The sequence below is a fragment of the Anolis sagrei genome, chromosome 2, assembly GCF_037176765.1.
Source record: "Anolis sagrei isolate rAnoSag1 chromosome 2, rAnoSag1.mat, whole genome shotgun sequence".
NCBI lineage: Eukaryota > Metazoa > Chordata > Lepidosauria > Squamata > Dactyloidae > Anolis > Anolis sagrei.
In genome coordinates this window covers 267,423,519-267,446,853 of record NC_090022.1, presented here as the reverse complement: position 1 = coordinate 267,446,853, position 23,335 = coordinate 267,423,519, and the positions used below count along the sequence as shown (strand labels likewise).

The 23,335-nt window shown below is 36.9% G+C and overlaps 1 protein-coding gene across 9 annotated transcripts in view; it reads left to right on the top strand.

The window, feature by feature from the left end:
* The window catches only part of MAST4 (microtubule associated serine/threonine kinase family member 4), a 254,427-nt gene that overhangs the window by 117,464 nt on the left and 113,628 nt on the right, over positions 1-23,335 (top strand). Inside the window, exons 3-4 of one of the 9 annotated variants that reach the window (XM_060761584.2) lie at positions 10,309-10,411; positions 13,837-13,917. The exons of 6 other annotated variants lie outside the window; for them this stretch is intronic. In XM_060761584.2, coding sequence (XP_060617567.2) covers positions 10,332-10,411; positions 13,837-13,917 — 161 coding nt within the window. In that variant the 5' untranslated portion in view covers positions 10,309-10,331. Of the gene's footprint in view, positions 1-10,145; positions 10,412-13,836; positions 13,918-23,335 lie in introns of those variants that run through there. 2 more of the 9 variants (XM_060761583.2, XM_060761590.2) reach the window with 2 other exon arrangements.

Genomic DNA, 23,335 nt, shown 5'->3' with positions numbered 1-23,335 from the left:
TTTTCACTTCCTTGAAAATAAATGTTGGTTGTTTCCACGAGACGTTAAAAGATTAACTTGGAGTAATTTGGGCCTTTTCATGCTTTTACTATTCCTTTACAAAAACTGATCCCAGCAGTTTCACTTCAGCACAATTCTTCAATGGTTCAGTGGAACCTCAGTAAGAATTTTTCACTTGAGAGTCTGCCAACATTCAGCTGGCTGCCAGAGACTGAAGAGTTTGATTGCAAACTTGCTGAGTCTGACAGTAAACTTTAGAATAAAATGGCAAATATCCTGACCCGTTTCAGTACCTTTCCTTATTTGATATTTTTGTGTACAAATAAAAATCTTGGAGGAGAAAATGAAAATATTTAAATCCTTGGTTTAGCTGTTTCTTGTACCATTTTCTATGAATATTTTAAAACATTGCTGTCAATTTGGCACATCAAAACTACCATTTACAGATCTGACTGTATCCTTCATTACTATTATGTTTATACATTCCAGAGTGCATGTTTATTCCTCTGGGATGCTGTCAATTTGTTTTGATCACAAAATCCACAGTAAGAGAATTTAAAAAACATCTCTGTATAATGCCATCTGTCGTTAATATCATGGATTCAAGGCACTGAAATATCACCATAAATACTTGTGTAAAAGCCAAAATATTTATGCCAAAGTCAACCTAAAAAACTGGTTTAACTTTTACATGGGTCAATAAGATATGGCATTGATATGGCACTGTTCCTGATCTTTTAGTAATGGTGGCAGCGGCAGCTCTGCAGTGGAGAGAGCAAAGGGGAGCTGTGTATTTTAAAACCTTTCCCCAGATGGAGTAACACTCACCTTAGTTACTCCCAGGAGAAGCTGAAAAAAACCCTGATCCACACTGCACTGTGGTGGCAGCTCTTTGGTGCTTCTCCTGTGCAGAGATTAAAAAGGTAAACCTCTTTGAGTCCCCCTAGGGGTGAGAAAAGCGGTATATAAATATTGTAAGTAAATAAATAAATACATAAATATGGTCAAGAGAAGCCGAAAAAAAATTCCAATCAACCTTGCTCTTCATGCCATGCTGTTGGCTTTTTGGTGCTTCCCCACTGGGGTAAGGAGAGTGAAGGCAGTCGGAGGTTCTTTTAGGCCAGTGGCTCTCAACCTGGGATCCCCAGATGTTTTTGGCCTACAACTCCCAGAAATCCAAGCCAGTTTACCAGCTCTTAGAATTTCTGGGAGTTGAAGGCCAAAAGCATCTGGGGACCTCAGGTTGAGAACCACTGTTTTAGGCTCTCCATAGACAGACTATGGCCCCTTCTACACTGTCCTATATCCTAGGAATTGATCCCAGATCTTATTTGCTTTAAACTGGATTATACGAGTCTCCCCTACCAGATAATTTGGGTTAAGCAGATAATCTAGGATCAGATCCTGGGATATAAGGCATTGTGGGCCTAAGATCTTGAACACATTTTCCCTTCCTCGAAGAACCTAAAAAAGGAGCTGCCCCCCTCTTTTGTGCTTTTATTTGTATATTATTTTTCATGTAACACTTTAAAAACAGGAATTTTGATAAAAGCATTATTTCTATACACTGTAATATGTGGCTGGATGGTCATCCGAAAAGCTGAAGTAATAGCTGTGTGTGTCAAGATTGTTTCCTTTATGTACTTGACACCACATTTGGTCTTTGCAGTACTTTCAGTTGATTTATCACACATATTACAAACTCGCCCCTTTCATATTTTTGTAGCATTTTGGAAATGACGAAGTCTTCAGGCGGTACAATATGTGACTTCTTACCATAATTGCAAATCCCATTATCTGGCCCATCCTCCCCCAACCTCACCAGGACATAAAGTGTATCATTGGGGTGGGGTGTGTGTGTCTCTGCCCCAAATTTGGTCTACGTCCATCATTCATACGGTTTGCAGTGGTCTGTGGAAACTACTACAAATCTCATCATCCTTGTTCCATCCTCTCCCAAACCAAACCAGGATGTAAAGTGTGTCATGGCTATTGGGTGTGTGTGTGTGTGTGTGCCCCAAATGTGGTATAAGCCCATTGTTTGTAGTGGTTGCTATGGTCTCGGGGTGGTAGGTGAAAGTACTGCAAATCCCATTGTCTGTGATCCATCCTCCCCCAAACCTAACCAGGACATAAAATGCATAATGGGAAGTCTATGTGCCAAAATTGGTCCAGATTCTGGGTGATAGGCTTAGCAGTAGTCTCTGGATGTGCATGAAGGTACTTTTGTATCTATCATATGTATCTATATTGATATCTGAGCAGTAAAAATGAAGCTGCTAAACTTTTAAGTGACTCTGCAGCCTACACACAGGAGAGTGAAACTGGAGAAACCATATGTAGGAACTTTATAATTGTCAGCATTCTCTTATGGGAGTGAGTAAAAGACACTAACAAGAACACCTGGTCATGCTTCTTTTTTCTTTATTCTGCCACATGATGTCTACATAGTTGATTGCAATATCGTCATGGGGATGACAGCCATCATTCTTCTATAATGTAAGGATTAGCTTTTGTTGTGTTCTCTTGTATCCTGAACAGAGATCTAAAATGTACTGATATGTTGACGTGATAGAAAAATGAAGATGGTGAGGAAGATAAAAATACTATTTCCCCAGTAAAACTAAACTTCTCTTACTGCTTTAGAAACAAAAATAAAATACAATAGTTGGCATATAAACTCAAACTACTGCCTTAATTACTTGTGGTCTAAGTCTAGTTGTTTAATCAGTGGAATGTATCTTTGCACAAACAAACCAACAAACCTGTAGCTGGTGGACAGTTGAACTGCACCAAGCCCTCTGAGCCATGGAGGTCTCCAGTGACATAGATGAATCTAAAACATTCCTTTCCTAGAAGAAGTCCAACCACATCTAAGGCAGGTTGCTGACCCAGTTCCTGGATCTGAAAACCCCACATATCAGGATTCACCTTCGGTTCACTTGCCCTCATACAATCCTTTTTATCCACTGATTTGGCATTTGCACTATTGCCCAACTTAAACTGACAGCAAAAAAGTAGATGAGAATTATCAGCATTTTGATTACACCCATCCTCAAACTCACTCAGAAGCTTCATATAAATATTGAATAGCAGGGGAGCAAAGATGGAACTCTGGCACTGCAGAGCTTAATAGGCATGTAGCTAAAAAGAATTCCCTCAATGCCACTCTTTGAACTGACCATGTTGGCAGGAGTAGAACGACTCTAACATAGCACCTGCTACACCCATGCAATGGTGCTACTTCACTCAAATACTAGGATATAAAATGAAATGGAAAGCTATGGAGAGATCTAGGAAGATCAAGAAGTCTTCCACCCAAATCTAGGTGGTGGTAAGAGCAACCAGGGACATTTGGTGTCATATCCTGGCCTGAAACTAGACTGAACTGATAGTGTAAGGTTTCAGTTGATGGAAAGCCCTATTCTTTAAAAAGTCTGGATAAAAGAGAAGTTCAACATATACAGCTTTCCCTAACATATATCTATAATGAGATGCCTATTGTATTTCTGCTTGTCTTGTGCCTTCGATAACCCGGGTCTATGCTTTGCACACACTTCTTTTATTTTACCATATATTTTCAGTTCAAGAGAAACTGAACTGAAAATATGAATCAAATTGGGAATGCAGTAAGTCTAACAACATGAGTTCAGCTGCAGAATATAGTTTGTGAGTGTAGCATTGCAGCTCTGAAGAAGTGCATGAAGTTGGAGCTTCCAAGAGATGGTTATCATAGTCCATCTGTTACCCATATTCTCGTTGTTTGGGGCTGTAAAAGAGTCACAGTTGGACACCCCCTTCCAGCTGCCATCTTAAAGAGGAAGAGATGCAGCCAAAATGTTGGGGTTCAGTTTGAGAGAGTACAAGTGGGGCAGCTTCCCTCTCCCTCAAATCTCTGAGAGGTCTTTGGAAATTTAGTAGATTTTAAGCAGGGAGGCAGATGTGTGTGCTTCTTCCCTCCCTCATCAATTTTTGTGGCTACCCCTACCTGGGACCTGACTCTATCCCTGTAAGCAGCAGGATTACATCTCCAGTGAAAACAAGTAGGCACAGAGATAGGGAAGTTAGTAGAAAAAGTGTAATGATTAGTTCATGATTAAACATGTTAAAATAATTTGGTTGTGTTTGCATTGGAAAATAAATTTCTGGACTAAAAGCCATTCCAGAATACAAAATGTACGGTGCCATACACGTTTTCACCCTCTTTACTCCACTTGTCTATATTTTGAGTTTGGAAAAGGAGGGTGAACATTTGCATGAGTTTTGGAAAAAAAAATAGCCAACACAAAACCATTCTTTAACTTCCACTTATAATTTTATTTCTTTACCCATTCCCTTCCTTTTAGCCTATTGTTTCCCAGAATTAAGCGCTTCAAAATCCAACGTCTTTGAATGGATGAGAAGCACTTATGAGATTTGTGACATAGAACACAAGAAGATTTTTTGAATGTGAAGGAGATTGAGATAGAATGATGAAAGAGAACTGGCTGCACGAGCAGAATAGAACTGATGGTTCCAGGAGATGAAGTTCTTAAAAGAAAGCTCCTCACAGCAGCAAAAATGTGAAGCTGCATTAGCAGAGGATCTTTTATAGACAATGTCAGTGACATTTTAGCTAATTTTTCTTGGTATTGTGCAAATGGTGGCACTGGTAATTTGATTTCTAGCACTTTCTCATTTCCTTTGGTTCTCTGCAATCTGAATTATCTTTCCATTGTGTTTTCAAAGTAAATGGCATTCAGAAATGGAGTCCCCATGCCAAAGGGCATAACAGGAACATGAGATATGAGAAGCATGAATAATGGAGAGCTAGAACTTATAAAACAAAAATGAATGTACAACTTGGCTGAGTGAACTAAAATGGATAGGAATAAAACATTTTCAGTCAAATAATTACATAGCATTTTTTCTCTAAGAAGACACTAATGGTGAGTATGATGTACCTAAAGCAGTTGGGAGCTATAATGTGAAGTCTGACCTAATAGCATCAATATGATTGCATAGAAAATATCTCGGTATAACTGTAGTCCAAATTAATGTTTCATCTACAAAGGCAGGAGGAGAAAAATAAAATAAAATATAGGTATTTAGGAACAGCATATATTGATAATCATAGATGTTGAGTATGAAACAGATTATAGTATAAAGAAATGAAGCAGGAGAGTAACATCAAATTTTGTGAAGCCAATAGTTTGTTGTAAATATGTTATTCAGAAGACCGAATCAATGATTGTATACATAGAATATCATTAGATGACCAGTATATAATTCAAGCAGACTATATAAATGGAGAGATGGAGAAATTCTATTCCCTCTGCAAAAGCAAGAACAGGAACAGATTTTGATACTGATTATGAACTGCTAATACAAAAAATAACAAAAAAGCTAAACGTTAAATCAATTATATTGCTAAATGCAAGCTAAAGAACATCCCTGTTAAATTTAAAGACTATGTAAAAGGAGAATACATCATGTCAAAGTAGAAGAACTATAGACCAAAAAAAAATCATTTTCAAGGAAGATTGCAAAAACACGCTGTCTCTAACCAAGAACAAATAAAAATCTCAATGAATGACTATGGTTAAAGGCAGACAAATACCAGATCAAAACAGTCAGAATCAGAAATACAAATATTCAGTGATGTGTGCAGACAAAACAAATATTTGCAATAATTGGTTCTAAGAAATAGAAGATAGCAAAAATAGTTGGAGCAAGATACCTGTTTCATAACATTCAAAAACGGAAAGGGAAATTTAAGCTAACAGATACTGAATGATCAGCAACACATTATTGACTTGCTTTGAGTCTCCTTTGTGTCTCATTTGTAAAGAGAAAAAGCGGGCTGTAAATATACATCATCATTATCATCGTCATCATAATATGAGCAGGACAAATAAAGAAAAACTGGAAGCAGGTATAATTGACCCTCCACATTTACAGGTTTCGTTTTTGCAGATTTGACTAATATATCATCTCTAGGAATCTCTAGGTCCTCCAGTATGATTCTGTGACCAACCTCTACTAGAAAGTTATGCTGTAAGACCTAGATATTCCTAGAGAGGTGTTTTCTCAGTTTAAAAGTTTGGTGTTTCTTTTATTCATGGCCTTTCTACTTCTGTAGGGGGTTTGCACCCCTAACCCCCGAGAATGCAGACAGTAGAAAGGTCAAAGAGACAATAGAGTTCTTTGAGGTACTTTTGCCTTAAGACTTAGAAAGTGGTATAGAAAACACTCAAAGAATTGGAAAGAATAAATTATCAGGAACAGATGGCATACCACAACTTTTAAACTGATTTATGGATTTTCATCACTTAAAAGATGATGATACAGATATTGAAACTGTCAAGATTTTTTGTAGTTTGACTCGAACATTAGTCAAAGTGAAAACTGAAGTCAAGAAATCAGAAAAAAATCAAGATTTGGAAGTTCAAATTTGAAGGAATTATGTATGGTTCTTAAGTATAAGGATATGTTGCTGAGCATGAAAGTTATCCATACCATGGTAGTTCCTATTAGTATGGATGCAAAGGCTGGGTAATAATGAAAGCTGTCTTTCACACAATCCAGTGTGCTTGAATTATGGTGCTGGAGAAAATTTTTTATAGATACCGTGGATCACGAAAAAGATACATAAATGGGTCACAGAACAAATCAAGTCTGAACTCCCACTAGAATTCAAAACATATTTTGGGCATATTGTGAAAAGCATGTCTCAGGGGAAAAGACAATAATGCTAAGAAATGTTGAAGTAGGAAAACAAATAAATGACAGATGGATAGCAGTGGAAATATAAGAAGGAGAAAGGAAAATTTGAATTTCCCCAAGCAGGATTTTGCTAACGTATTTGCCAGAAGAACAGTCTGGAGAGTGATTGCCAGTTTATCAAAATATATAGAATGACAACATGTATGTGTTGAATGCACAAAGTTTTCATATTTGTCACAACAAACTATAATGTTCAACAGTGGAATATATTGCCTTGCAGTGTGGTGGAGTTACCTTCTCTGGAGTTTTTAACAGAGGCTAGATGGCCATTTGTTGGGAGTTCCTTGATTGTGTGTTCCTCTATGATTGGGTAGCCCTTGTGGTCTCTTACAATTCTGTGATTCTATAACATATAACTATTCTTTATACTTTGTGGAAGAGAAATGGAAGCAGAGAGGCTATCTCTTCCCATTTTACTCACGTTGACTTTGCCACTGAACCACACTATTTTTCCTATTTTCTTTGTTTTCTTCCCATTGTTTTGCCATTGTCAAGTGCAAACACATAAATGAACTATGTTCTTACAAAGGGACTCAGCAAATTAATGGATCAAGCTAGCAGTGATTACAAGTCATGATGGCTCTTCATTGATTGCCTTCAGTATCTGAGGCAGTATGCTTCGGAATATCAGTTGTTAGGAAGCACGAGTAGGAGGGTGCTCTTGTGTGCATTTTCTGCTGTGGGGTTCCCATAGCCAACTAGTTAGCTAATATAGAAAGAGAATGTTGCAGGTATTATGTCTATTTCACTATAATTCTTCTTATTTAGTTATATATTTGGCAACATTGTGGTCCTGATACACAAAGGAACATATGCTTGTTTCTTTCTGTTATATCCTACCTTCCAAAACAATGTTAACCATGGTGATCAACAATCAATCCAACATAAAACTAAATTTTACAATATAACGATATCACAATCAGGTGTTTGTAAGATGGCACCAAGAATTGGGTTGTTGTAATTTTTTAGGGCTGTATGGCCATGTTCCAGAAGCATTCTCTCCTGACGTTTTGCCTGCATCTATGGCAGGCATCCTCAAAGTTTGTGAGGTCTGTTGGAAACTAGGAAAATGGGGTTGATATATCTGTGGAATGTCCAGGGTGGGAGAACGAACTCTTGTCTGTTGGAGCTAGGTGTGAATGTTTCAATTGGCCACCTTGATTAGTATTTAGTGGCCTAGCAGTTTTCAAGGTGTGGCTTCTTACTACCTGGATGAATCCTTTTTTGAGAGGTGATTAGCAGTCCCTGATTGTTTCTTGTCTGAAGTTCCCCTGCTTTTGAGTGTTGTTCTTTATTTATTGTTATGATTTTGGAGTTTTTTTAATACTGGTAGCCAGATTTTGTTCATTTTCATGGTTTTTCCATTTTGTTGAAATTGTCTGCATGCTTGTGGATTTCAATGGCTTCTCTGTGTAGTCTGACATGATAGATGTTAGAGTGGTCCAGCATTTCTGTGTTCTCAAATAATATGCTGTGTCCAGGTTGGTTCATCAGGTGCTCTGCTATGGCTGACTTCTCTGGTTGAAATAGTCTGCAGTGCCTTTCGTGTTCCATTAGCTATTGTTAATTATTTAATTCAGTGGTTGTACTTTTGTTGGACATATTAATTGGATTAAGACTAAAATGTGATTTGTAAAGCAGAGAAGAATACTGAAATTACATTCTTAATGTATTTCACCCCCTTTTCCTTTACTTCACATGAGTTTCAAGTGCTTCTACAATTTTCTTGAATTCTCCAGATTTTATAGATAAAAATAAAAGTCTTGTTTCAGCAATATAGATCCTTATTGTTTAAACAAGGGAAAGAATCAGTTACCAGTACTGCTAACGTAAATGTGCTTAATATAATTTGCCCTGCTGGGAGTACACTTTTGTGACTTGAATCTTGTGATATAGACAATGCAGTTTCGTAACCATGAGGAAAAAACAAAAAATGAAGATCTAGTTTGAAAAAAATCTGAAGGTTAGACAAAGAACCGCCAGAGAAATGTAAAATTTGTTTCCTTCTTAACACTTATTTAATAATTCAGTGACTTAATTAATCTCTAAGATCTGTATTTAAATTAATTTTGAAATTCCAGTTTAATCCACTCATTTTAATTTTTTTAAATTAAGTTGCCCCTTTATATAGGAGCACCTCATTTAATTGATAACTTACTTGATTTTAATTAATTCCTATCACTGGTATAGGCATGATGTGAACAGCATAGTCAAACTATAAAATGCACTAAACAGATCCGGGTTTTGGGGGCGGGGCGGGGGCGGGCGGAGGCTGTAGAGACCTTGTTAGCTGAACAACTTCCATTGCTTTGATTAGTTCAGGTGGCAACTAGTTTGGTGAGAGATCTGTGAGCATAAATTGCCTTTTGCACATAAATCCCTTTTTGGTTTGTGGAATAGATATTTGGAAATGTTAAAGCGGGAACAAATTTCCAGAACCTGAATTTAATTGTATTTATTTACTTCCATCATTTGAATACTACTTTTCTGGCAATGGACACAAGATGAATAAAAATGATGCACAAAATGAAACAAAAAAATGGAAACATTATTTCAAATGATTTTTACTAGGAACTATTCATAGTATGAGCTTCCTAAATTGGTTTCCTCTTCTTCTCAGAACTTGAAGGCCTTTGGGTATCTTCTTGTAAGAAAGTGGGAGGGACTACTCTGCTGGAGACATCTAGGGTACTTTGAATTTTGTTTACATCTCACTTCAGAATTCTTAGTACTAGGTTCTTGTTATATAAGCTTATGTGTACAGTTATGATTTCTGTAAAAAGGCAATATCTTAGTGGTTGCTGCAGTTGTCTCATTACTGTATATTGTAAAAAATATACATGAATCTTGAAAAAGGGGGATATTAATAAGCTTTCTGCCAGGTTTCCTTTTTTGCTCCTATCTCACTTTAATGAAATATTTATAACATTTCTTTTATTACCAGTCAGGTACAAGCTCCTCCAAATCAGATGATTAACATTCAATCACGTTTGAAGGAATACCAATGTTTCAGCATTATATGTTTCTTGCAATGATTACCAGAATAGGATGAAATGGGACCCATTTTGTATCTGATGTTTTATCTTTTGCAAAAAAAAATCAGATTTTTTTCAACCAAAAAAGAATAAGACGATGGTCATATTCTTCTTGATAGGACAGTAAAGTGTGGGGCATCTTAATTTAGTGCAGAGGAGGAATGTTTTAAGCATATACTATTTCACTTTTTGTGTGTTCTTTTTATACCTTTTGAATATGCAGTAGTGTCTCTGTCAAAGGGAACGGCCCTTTCTCTAAAGCCTGCATGTTAGCAAAGAAATGCTTCTTCAAATACTGGGAATGAATAGACTGATACTCAGACTTGAAGCCTGCTTTCTGCTAGCAAAATCAGTGCAGTGCGCTTTGCGGTTAACCTGGAGAAAAGCAGCTGACATTTCTTCATGTCAGCTTGAAGTGGAAGGACCCAAACTTGCCGTGCTCCCTCCCCCAAGAGATTGTTAGTCCATTCCTTTATAGTGGCTCATTTGGGCTCTCTGTCATCACCAGGATGCTGCCACTGAAAGTGTGTCATGGTTACAGTAGAATGTGGTAACGTAACAGCCATGAAAGCCCAACGGGAAAGGCTGCAAATTCCAGGGCTGACCTTGGAGTAAGTATCGCCTGCCTTTTAATATTTTAATGCTTTCTGCATGGCACTCGCTTTTGTGCAAGCTGTGGTTATTTAACATGCGTTTATGCTGACAGGCTCAGAGCACTGCAGCTTTAGGTCGCAGGAACATTTGCAAAATGCATTGTAGTTGCTTTTAGCAAACGTATGAGCCTGGAGCTAGGATTTTGCAGCATATTTTACATTGAAATACATTGCGGATTTAAAGTTACTGCATCTGAATGCATGAATCTGGGCATCCTAAAAGCATACAGTGAAATAATGCTTCGGTAGGCCATGGCAGTGCTTTTTTTCTCCCCCTCTCTCTTACTGTTTGTTTATCCCGGTGCTGCCTTTTTGAAAGGCCTCTTTCTCTGCTGAATAACAGAGAGCTCTGGATGAGATCAGAACATAAAAAGAATGCTATTTGTGAAAATGTGTTGCGTATGATCCATGTTTTAGCCAGTAGCAGAATATCAGTAAATATTTTGCATTCTGACATTTTGGTTTGATATTCTTGTCTTTGCACTAAAAATCAATCAACTCATTTCAGTGATTCCAGTGTGCTTTTAGGTGGCAGCTGTATAAAACATCCTGATATTTGATTTATAATGAATATGTTGGCTGTAAAGTCTGATTTAAAAAGTGTCACACAGTGTTCCATCTTAATCTGGAAACAAAAAAAATACATTTATACCTGTGTTACAAATATAATTTGTTGCTTTGATATGTATGTCTACATATAGACAGTATACTAACAAGATTTTATTTTGGTAAGGATTTAATAGATTTCAGCTGCCAGTTTTGTTGTTTTGCAGAACAGAATAGGTTAGCTGTTAGGTCAAGTTATCTCATTATTCAGCATTTTTTAAAACCAGAAAATCATTTTATATATTCATAGACTTCTATGTACAATGCATTTCCAGTATGTTGTAATTGTCATAAAAATATTATATTAAAGGTGTATTCTGGTAATTTTGAACACTTCAGATCATATTTGTATGTAACAGAAATCTTGATTATTGAACACGGTAATTTGTCCTGATATGTGATTTAGGCTGCAATGCAATGCTGGGAGGAACACCCATTTAATTGAATGGGATTTACATATAGAGTAGATACATATAGAGTTGCAACGTTAGTGTGTTTTGTTTATAGATAATGCCCTGAGAGAAGTACATAAATGTACTTTTAAAGCTTAAAGTGGGCATGTTTTGTTATAACATGGATGGACTTCATAGCTTTTTGATTTGTTGGTTTTAGAGTTACTTTTAATATTAACCATGTATGTATAATAGACTCACATGTGCACACACATATGCATAAGTTCATTATAAGAGAAATATTGTGATTGAATATTGCTCTATAATAAAAATGTCAAATTATTTTAAATTACCAAGTTACTATTTTTAAGGAGTCCCCAGTGGCGCAATGGGTTAAACCCTTGTGCTGGCAAGACTGCTGACCAAAATGTCTGTGATTTGAATCTGGGGAGTGGGGTGAGCTCCTGTCTGTCAGCTCCAGCTTCTTGTGTGGGGACATGAGAGAAGGCTCCCACAGGATGGTAAAACATCCGGGCGTCCCTTGGGCAACGTCCTTCTAGACAGCCAGTTCTCTCAAACTAGAAGCAATTTGGAGTTTCTCAAGTCACTCTTAACACGAAAAAATAACCCATTTTAAAAATGGTCCACAGTATTACTTTACCTGCTGTACTGAGAACTTGGTAAACTCTCCTTAATTGTGGTTATTTTTATTTTTAGACTCAAGAGTCAACTGCCAAATGTGTAATTTCTTGGCTGGGGTGGGAATATTATTGTTGTCTGTCCTCAGCACTATAAATACTGGAGGATGGTTGACTTTTCTTTAGAACCTGGTCATTCATAGTTGACTTGGGTAATCTTGAGAGTTTGAAAAAATTATGGTCTTTAATTCAAATATGAAAACATTTTTCTTCTAAACCAAAGAAAAATATTTCTGAAAAAATATCATATTCTTCTGGCCTACTTCAGGGGTTAATGTTTTCTTTTTGTGTGTGTGCATTATTTTTTAGCTTCTCACAACTCAGCTCTGCCTAATTTGTCTCTGAAATTTGCTATTACATTGTTCAATGTGCTTTTGATGACATATTTGTGGCTGATCTGTTGCCATTCCTCTCATCATTGTCATTGGGCCTGATGGAATTATTAATAGAATAATTAGTGGTAGAAATCTAGAAAACAAATTAAATTTTAAAAAAAACAACGAAAGGGTAGAATTAAGCTTTGAAATATGCTTATATTAACCTAAATTTACTTCAGTAGTACTTACCTAAGCAGATTCATACATGGTGGTTGTTCACATTGTTGAAAACCACTGTGGGATCCATTTTCATCTGAAGATCTAGATTGAAATGGTTTTAGTAATAATAATTTAATGCAAATTAAGACATGCTGAACATGTTTTTCACAAATGGCATTCTCATAATAAAAAAATGAGATCTTTTTTCATTTGATTTTGGCTGGCATCCTGTTGGTTACAATGTTGAATCCCATCTAATGCCAATGGTAATCACATTTTGGTCATTTTAGAGATTGACATTCTGCTGTGGCAGAACCCATGTTTTCTCTGCTTTGACCCTTCCCCAGTATGACCATTTCCTTGTCAATGGAGAGAGTAGGATGAGTGACATCATCTTCAGCAACATCCCAGGGCTCCTCTAGAAGTCTCTGGAGATGTATGTGACTTTATCTCCAAGTATAGGAAATATGGCTCTTTGAGGTGGGGGCAACTGGAGATGAAGGTGAGTTTGGGGGAAGATTATACTATGTCTCTGCAGTACAAGATCTCCATCCTTATTTTATTCTTATTTGCCCTGTTTAGACCATTTGCTGATTTTCTTCAGCAGATATGGTAGTGATGATGGGAAGAGATTGCAGAGAGTAGTATCCCTGTCAAGGAGATTAATCTAAGGCGTGTATCGATAACTGAACATTCCTGTGCATGGCAAATCCGTCTTGGAATCATTCATTTCTCCCAGAAGTTACATAACGCATTAAGTTCTGCTTCTAAATTTGTGCCAGTTTTTCATTTTTATAAGCAATGTATGAAGTTAGGTTTGTTCAATAAACTTTCCATGTGCTTGGTTGCTTTTGTGTATGAAAACAACAACATGTGCATGCTTGAAAGGGTTTCTTCGCCCTTTCATTTTTAACATAGTATGGGATTTGTTGACATTCATAGACAGATTTTTATTTCATGAAGATCCGTGATAGAGGTTGCTATATCACCTCTTTTTCTGATGTGATAGCTTTTATCTACTCTTAACATTTTTACTTTTGTATCAAAGAGATAACAACTAATTGTTTGCCTTTAAAGCCAAATCCCCATACTCAGTAATACAATAAAAGTGCACTTCGATTTACTAGAGATGAAATTATTTTAATTTTCAGTCTCACCCCAAGAAGCCTGAGCCCAACCCCAACAAGCCCTTGCAGTCCATGCAGTCCTCTGTTCGCTTTTCATTTTTGGAGGTAAGCAACTATACTTCCATTCCACATTCCTCTTCCTTCTAAGGAGTGAGACTAAATATTTGAATCCTTTTATATATGCATGTATAGTGTAGCAAATATCAGTGGCTTTAAAAATGTTCCTTCCAAAGCAAATTCTTTTGTATACACTGTACTGGTAGAATCAGAAATTTTGAACTATGTTTGGATTAGGAAAAATGCATCATTTATGGATTGTTTTCTTAACAATGGGTATAACAGGCCAGTTCACAATGAAGAATAACCAGCATGAATGTGCCTTAGGCTTATGTAGTCTGTGAAACGGCTGTCCTGTGGAACAGCTGTGAGGACATCAGGCCAAAAAACAATATGTTTGTGTGTAACCAGAAATAACAACAAAAAGAGGAAACAGATTTGTGTAAAATGTGCACTTAGTAATTTACATATAAAGAACCAAATTTAGACCTAATTCATCCAATGTATACATTAATGCAATACATCTGCCAGAAGAGGAGAAAGCTGTCAACAGGTGGTCTGTGTGTGTCCTTTGTTTGCTATCTCAGTTGTAAATATTGACAGAGAACCTCAAGCACTTCAAGGACTGCTATCACTTATTTTTGTCATTTTTATTTAAGTACTTTTACTTAAATAAAAAATAACTTGACTTGACTGTACAACCCTTTAATTAATGAACACTTTAACTAAATAGAGGCCTCCTGAAAAATTTGACATGACTCTGTAGTCCATGGTGTAAAGCCAACTTGTAGTAGCTAAGATTAATTAGGATCATGACAGAATTGGTGAAATTAATTTTAAAAGGAGAATGTTCTTGTTGGACTCTGCTGGAGGAGTATGAGGAAGCAGCAAGCATGTGGGACTCGGGCTCCCTGTGACTTGTTCCAGTACTTTTCAATTTTGTCACTGATGGCCTTGCATCTGCTTTCCTGTTTTGTTGAATGTTCCCCAGTACAGTATGTCCTAATGGAAATTCATGAATTCGTTTTTCGTTTCCAAAGGATATTTTAACCATTTGTGGGCATCTCATAAAGGTTGAGAGCATAGAACTTTAACATGTCATAACTACCACGGGACTATTTAGATACTTTGAATATATTTTCTGTGCATCATTGCAATCCTGTGATACGTTTTCAAGTAAGGGCACAACTGGTAGTAGTAGTATTCGAAGTAGCTTTTTCATTGGAAGTCCTTGTGAACTAATTTTAGGCTAATACTCATGCATGACAGATATGTATACACTGTTGTGTCATTGCTCATCTTCTAGTAGGATACCAGAAATACTGCTTTTATTTGAGGCAGGCAAATGCACTGTGGCACACTTTTAATCATGTTGGAAATCAACACATATTCTACTATGTTGGAATTGTAAATTTACCATATTGAAGTAGGCTGAAATAAGGATGCCATGAGGGCAAATTGGCCCAAGGTATCCCGAAGGTATTTCTTGCACTTCCAAGCCATTCATTTGTTTAGAAAGACCCATATTTGATAATTTGATAATTTAGTTCAGTAAATGGTCATAGATGGGTTGATGGTGCATAAGTGCTGAAACTAGGTGTGTATAAATGTGATTTTAAAAGGAAACAAAATGCCTTAGTTAAATAACAAACTTTATGGTTTGTTGTAGGTTGTTTTGGGCTATATGGCCATGTTCTAGAGCAGTGGTTCTCAACCTGGGATCCCCAGATGTTTTTAGCCTTCAACTCCCAGAAATCCTAACAGCTGGTAAACTGGCTGGGATTTCTGGGAATTGTAGGCCAAAAAACATCTGGGGATCCCAGGTTGGGAACCACTCCTCTAGAGGCATTCTCTCCTGACATTTCGCCTGCATCTATGGCAAGCATCCTCAGAGGTAGTGAGGTCTGTTGGAACTAGGAAAGTGGGTTTATATATCTGATATACACTATATGCCTCTAGAACATGGCCATATAGCCGAAAAAACCTACAACAACCCAGTGATTCCGGCCATGAAAGCCTTCGACAATACAACAAACTTTATGTTATGTTATGAATATATAAACATAACTCCAACCATATAAAATATATTTCCCCTGAAAAAACCCCCCATAGATTGGATATATTATGTGGGCAGTCCCCAGATTACAAACAAGATAGGTTCTGTAGGTTTGTTTTGTTGTGTGTGCCCCTGTTCAGAAGATTTCACTTCATACTTTTCCCATGGTAATTGGATTTTGAAAAATTTGGCTTGTCGAAAGAAGAATTGGTGATGAAAAGTTCAGTGGAGATGCCTTTTGCCATGATAACTCTTTCAGGGGTGAATTTTCTTTTCTAGATACAGGATGGGTGATGCCTGTCTCAATAACAGTACTTTTGAAAAAGATCTTGCAGTTTTTGTGGATAACAAAAGCCAATAGTGAGATGCAGTAGCCAAAAAAGCAAATGGGATTTAGGCTGCATCAAAAGGAGTATAGTATCTAGATCAAGGGAAGTCATGGTGGCTCTCTATTTGGCTTTGGTTAGACATCACCTGAAATACTGTGTCTAATTCTGGCCACCACAAGTGGAAGGTGTCCAGAGGAGGACAACTAAAATGATCAAAGGTCTGGAAAGCAAGGCCATGAAGAGCAGCTTAAAGAGCTGGACATTTAGCCAGCAGAAAAAAAAGATTGAGAGGGGACATGATAGGTATGTAGAAATATGTGAAAGGATGTCAGAAGGAAGAGGGAGCAGGCTTGTTTTCTGCTCCTCTGGAAACTAGGACTCGAAGCAATGGGTTCAAATGACAGAAAAGGAGATTTCATCTGTACATTATGAAGAACATCCTTGACTGTAAGAGCTGTTCAGCAGTGGAACTCTCTGCCTTGGAGTGTGGTAGAAGCTCCTTCCTTGGAGACTTTTAAACAGAGGCTGGATGGCCATCTGTCAAGGGTATTTTGATTGTGGTTTTCCCGCATGGCAAGGGGATGGACTGGATGTCCCATGTGATTTCTTCCAACTCTATTATTCTATGATCAGATGATTTTAGGGGTAGATTTCTCTCACTTCCTGTTGTCTCAACCATATCTTTATATCTATCAAAACTTTTTTCTAACTTGCTCACTTGAACATCTAGAATATCTTAAATAATTTTTTTCACATAGAGCAATTTTGTGTGAGCAATAATGGTTAGTGTTTATGGACAATGAACTAGGTGTAATATAGTCTTACCTAGATAAACTCATTCATTTTTTAATGTGGGAAGTTAATACTTGGGAGGAAAAACATGAGTACTGGAGACAAAACAAAGGGCATTCTTGGGTAGTCATATAGTTGGCCAAGTTCTGACCATCTCTCCATGTTCAAAGTGGAGTTATGGACTTCTCCTCCAAGCTTCAGTCTGTCATGGTTTACTTCAAGATATATGAACCAAATGACTCTTTTTAATGGGTTCTGTTCCAGTCATTGGCTTTCCTAACAATGTCAGTACCTTGTAGTCAAATTTTTAAAGCTTCCATTAAAAAGTAGCATATTTGACATAATATGTGGTGATTTATACAAACAAATTCAATAGTGTGGTGATTGTTGATGTTGAGTAAATAATACTGTGATCCCTTCTTTTCTATCATGTTAGTAACTTAACCCAGCAACAACACAGAGGAGTGGAGTGATTTGTCAAAAGCATGTTGCTTAGAGCACTTTTTCTGAGTTCCAAAAGTCACCATGGTGCTGTATTTATCAAGTCTGTAAACCTTGATAGTAAGTAAAAAATGGCAGCTTATCTTTTCAGAACAGTCTCATATATTCAATGAAATAAGCATTCAGATTTGTTTTGCTCTGAATGGTGACCTAATTTCCTATGGCTCATAAAGTTGGAGAGTTTGAAACAGAATTAATTTACTAGCTTCCTGATTAATTTATACTAATTTTACCAACTGTGCAGGAAATGTAATTATTTATGATACAAAATAGTGACTTGTAGTCGCAATAACTAGCCAAATTCCCTAAGATATGTTGGTTCAGTGTGTTTTGACTATCACTTACTACCTTGTCATGCATCATATTTGCCTCCTCCCACTGTCTCTGTGTTGTACGGCCTCACTTCTCAGCTTGCCAACACAGTTTGTTAGTTAAAATAAATTCAAGTGATTTATCACATGTTAAACATTGTCACAGGATGCTATAACGTCTAGCCTGGTCCCCTGTGCTGCCATCTCACCATGTCAACATAATGGCAAAATTCCTTCCACTTTTGCCAATGTTCCTTGTTTCCACTGACCCAATGTACAACCAGTTGACAGAAAATAAAAAGAAAAGAGCTAGCTAGCGAGAGGAGAGGTGTGAACAGCACACATTCTTATTTGAAACATATGTTTATGAGCAGTCCATAATATCAGCTTTCAGGCCATTCTTCAGCCTTTTGCGTTTGTGGGTACAAAGTGTTGCCGCAGTTTCACTCAGTTGAGAGATTGGCAGCATGGATAAAGGGAGCAAAGCAGTGCTATTTTATCAGAATGAAAGTAGGACAAGTATTTTAAGTAGTTGGAAATACAGAATATGAATCTGTTACATGTCAAGTGCCTTGTTAAGCCTGGAATTGTACATTCCTTTGCCTGTCAGTCTTACAGAGAAATGTGTTGTTCTTTGCAGGTATACATAATTTGGGAAACGATCTCATGATATGAATATGGAAATTGATGAAACTGTCAATCAAAATGAGGTTGACTTAAAATGTTGATGTGTTGGACTTATTTTTAAAATCTGTTTCCAAATGTTTTGCCACATTTAGGAAGTTGATCTTTGTCAAAACACTTCACAAACATTCATTCCGTTAACACAATTTAAAATAATAGCAGTCTTTGACTTCTTTTTCCTTATATGCCTCTCTATATAGATCAATGCAGGGAACAGCAATACAAAACCTGACTTCACTTTAAAACATATAGCATAAATTATAGTATAAATTAACTACAACTCTAAGAGGCCATCATAGACATAGTCATGGTTGAAACCAGCATGCTATGTGAAAAACAGCACAAATTTCAAAACAATTTTCAACAAACCATTTCCAATCCATTTAGGGTAGAATGGAAAACCTTTAGTGTGTGAAGGGTCATGGGCTAATAAGAGAAGTCATTTAGGAATCATACATCATGTTTCCATTTCTTGAGTCCCCTCAGGGAGATAGGGTGGGGCGCAAATAAACTATTCTTCTTCTCCTTCTTACTTCAGTACCATAGAACCAGAACAAACGGTACGTGTCTAGATTGGGGGGGGGGGGAGCCAAACTGAGGCCCGTGGTCCGGATGCAGCCCTCCAAGGTCATTTACCTGGACACTGCCCTTGACTTTTTAAAAATTGTCTTTATTGAAAGTTTTCATTAAAATACATTAAGAATAAAATCAACATTTGAAGACAAACCAACACATAAGGAAACATAACAAACATACAAAAAAATAATAATGACAAGGACAACCACAAAGGAGATTTTCTTGATTTCCCGAGTATCTTAAATGAGGATACATCCCTTTCTTTCTTCCATTCTGTCTTCTAGTTATTATTTCCCCTTCCTTTCTTTTGGGTCCGGTGTGCTCTTTTTATATCAGTATCTCATTTTTTTGTTTTAAATATTCAGTAACTTTTCTCCTTTCAGTTTCCTTTATTGGCTTCCCCTTATTTTTACTTACTATTGCCTGTTTTAGGCAAGGTAGAATTTATCATTGACTCAAGAAGGCATTTATAATCCTCACAAACCATTACTTGATCAATCCCTCTCTGACTGTTGTAATGAGCCAGGATGGGCAAGGCTCTAGAGCACATGTGGTTGCCCTCACTGCTCCCAGGATCTTGTCCGCTTTACAATGAATGCTTTCAAGATACTGACATACTGATGGAAAATTTTGACCTGTAGTGTAGGAAGTGAGAAAGGATTGCACCTGCAGAAAAATCATCAAATGCACTGGAAGCATATATTATCCGTGATAGACAGTTTGTTCCGAATGTGAAGAAACGTCTTTAGATTTCTACAACATTGCCAGTGTCAACATCTTCAAATGAAAGGTCATTTTCAACTCTGAAACGTTTCAAAATATGCATAAGAAGCACAACGGGGCAAGAAAGACTGGCTGGACTTGTGCGCTTGAGTGTCCACCGAAGTTTGTCGATGGAACCTGATTTTTGTCAAAGTGTAATGACACAGTTTTCAACAGATGTTGCAGTATTCTTTTGTAACCACTAAATTACCAATTAAGAGTCATTTTATTCTTGAAACTTTGTAAGTAAAATAGAAATTTGATTTAATTACCCCCTCCACCCCTTCCTAGGGGTAGATTTGCTCTCACTTCCTGTTGTCTCACCCCCATATGTGACTAGGAGACATATGTAAGTTGGATGTTTGTAACTCAAGGACTGCCTGCATAGCATAAGTTCTGGGGACCCATATTAATTTTTGTTTTATTCCAAGCTGACATGTGCTGGACATATGCATGAGAAGCATTTTACTGTATCCCTAGATTTGTTTAGCTTTCCTCTATTTTTCAGGATTTGGATTATATCTGAAAATCATTAACATGTACTTATCCTTTGAATGCTATCTTATGGATAAGATTTAGGTATTAGAAACTATGACTGAGCCTTATAATGTTAAATAAAGCTGTCACTAGGAAATAATTAAATGTAGCACATTAAACCTGTTTAATAAGCTTGCTTTTGCTTTGTAAACTATTTTATCACTCCTTTTGTATACCTTTGAGCGGATTAATGTTTATTTTTAAAAATTATCTTTGTACAGCAGCTGTGCTTTTTCTTTTCACAGGCCTTGAGTAGGTGAGGGCTAAAACAAAATGCTGATTTCATAACTGTTAACCTCAGCTGCAGCAATAGTATTGTTTGGAGGGGTATGTGGATGGGTGGTACTGACGTGGCTTTGCTGATTCACTTGGTTTAAGAAATGGAAATTTTTGTTGATAGGGCAATTATAAAAACCAAACATGCTGTCAAATTTTGAGCTAAATAAAAATTAAAACATTTCTTTTGATCAGAAGTTTTATATTTCTGCCAGCTTTATTTCATTTTTCTTGATTCCAGCAAGATTATTTTTAATGGATATTTTCCTCCTTTACCATTCTGTGTTTCGTCCCCAACTCAGTAATGTCTTTTTTGCTACGGATAATGTAGACTCCACTATGAAATATACATAGACAGAATTCACTGATACTTGAGCCAAAACAGGTGGCTTTACACTGCAGGGCCACCTGAATACACTGATATTTGTATATTGTAAGAAACATGCACACGTATGTATAGTAAACATGTTACTGGTACAGAGCTTGTGGAAGTGAATTTTGAACTAGATGTAGAATCCCCCAACCAGCATATTTTCCAAGCTCTAAAAGGAATGACAGCTATTCTTAAATCTTAAATCTTCTTAAATCTTCATTGGAGAAATGTGATATATTTTCCATGTAGTCTCTGTTTAATATGGAAAATACAGTCTAACACAATTTCCAGGAAAGAGAAATAATTGTACCAATGGGCATACATTTAATTTGCCAGTCTCCACAGCAGAGAAGCTTTGAGAGGCAATGTTCTATGGCACTCTGAGATGCTTCAGAAGTTTATCAGGGCTCCTTAATTAGAAAGTCAGTTGTGGTTAATACTTGGATGGGTGACCACCAGTGAATACTAGGCTGTATTTCAGAAGAAGTAATTAGCAACCCCCTTCTGAGTATTCATTACCTAAGAAAACTCAATGAAATTCATGGAGGTACCATAAGTCAGCTTTATTATACTGATGCACTATTGAATTTTGAACCCCTTGTAGATTCTGCTACATTTTGAACCCCTTGTAGATTCTGCTACAAGTGTTGAATTTGTTTTCTCATCCTGTCAAGTGTGCTCTCACCTTATCTCAAGCAAAATTCTCTAAAAGCAAATGATTAAAATACAGCAATTAATATTGCAAGGTTTTGTTGCATCCCCTCAAAGCATTTCTGACGGCAAACTTAATGCTCTATTCTTAGGTCCTATCATGGGATTTTCTTATGGAGATGGGTTTCCCCTTTGCACTGCACTTCCCTTGCAATGCAGGTGGCCCTCCACATTTGCGGTTTAACATTTACAGATTTGATTAATATATTCTCTAAGAATCTCTAGGTATCCAGATCAGAAGTCACCCTGGATGTTGAAGAGCAGTGGTTCCCAACCTTTGGGCCTCCAGGTGTGTTGGATTTCAGCTCCCACAGTTCCTAACAGCTGGTAAGCTAGCTGGGATTTCTGGGAGTTGAAGGCCAAAAAATCTGGAGGACCAAAGGTTTGAAATCACTGCACTAGAGATTGCAGGTAAATCCTTAGAGATTTACCTGTTCTCACAGGTAAAAAATAAAATAAGGGAGGTTATTAGAAGTTTTCCCACATTTGTGGGGTCCTGTGCCCCTAATCCCCATGACAGCGGAGGGGCTATTGTATTTCTACAATACTCTATAGTGGAATTTTCATGGATAGTCATAATAAGAAATAAAAAAACAAATGCATCAACATGAGAAGAACATTAAATGGCTCTTATCAGTATAAGCTGAAATATAGGCCTGCATGAAATTTAAATACAGGGCTGCATCGAGATCTACTGATGTGCTATTAAAATGTTGCTTGAATTAAATAATAAAATCAACTGATTTAGGTTTTGATAAGATACTTTTTCTCACATTGAATACTTTGAGAATTGTTCTCAGTCACTATGAGACGGGTGAACTATGGGTGAACTATTTTGTTCGAATATGCTTTCTACTTTCAACAAATGAGTATGATGTATTTAACATTTCAGGTGACAGTACTGATTACCTTTCAGTTTAATCCCTTGTTTTCTAGTACACATCTCACAAAATTTAAGCCGCCAGAACAGTGGGAGGTGAAAATATTATGTGGGTTTGCTATCCCAAGGGCTTTGGACCCACACAGTATATAATATAACTTAAAATGCATGCTTCATGTTTTTTTTTTACTGCAGAGAATAAATGAAGTGAATCCTCAATGTTTTATTCTAGATACCAGACCTTTAAGAAGGTAGTAGTACTATGGTAGGTGCTGTATGCTATATTTCAGAGGAAGGATCTGGCAAAACTACCTTTTGAGTATTCTTTGCTGAAGAAAACCCCATGAAATTCAGCAAGTTGCCATAAATCAACAGGGTCTTGAAGGTTCAGACACAAAGTATATAACCACTAGAGGGAGTGAGAAATCAATCATTGTGCCTTGGGTAAATCAGAAAGGAGTCCTCATATTTCCACTCATTAACTTGGTTCCCAAATGGCCATGGTTTTAGCTTGTGTGTTTAGAAATATATTTCTAGAAACATGTTTAGATGTAAGATACTGCACTTTTAGTATACACTCTTTTCTGGCCTAAATCCAGTGTCACATTACTGTTCATCCAATAGCACAAGAAAGTCTTCTTCTTCTGGTGTCTATCAGTCATCAGATAGGCACCAGAT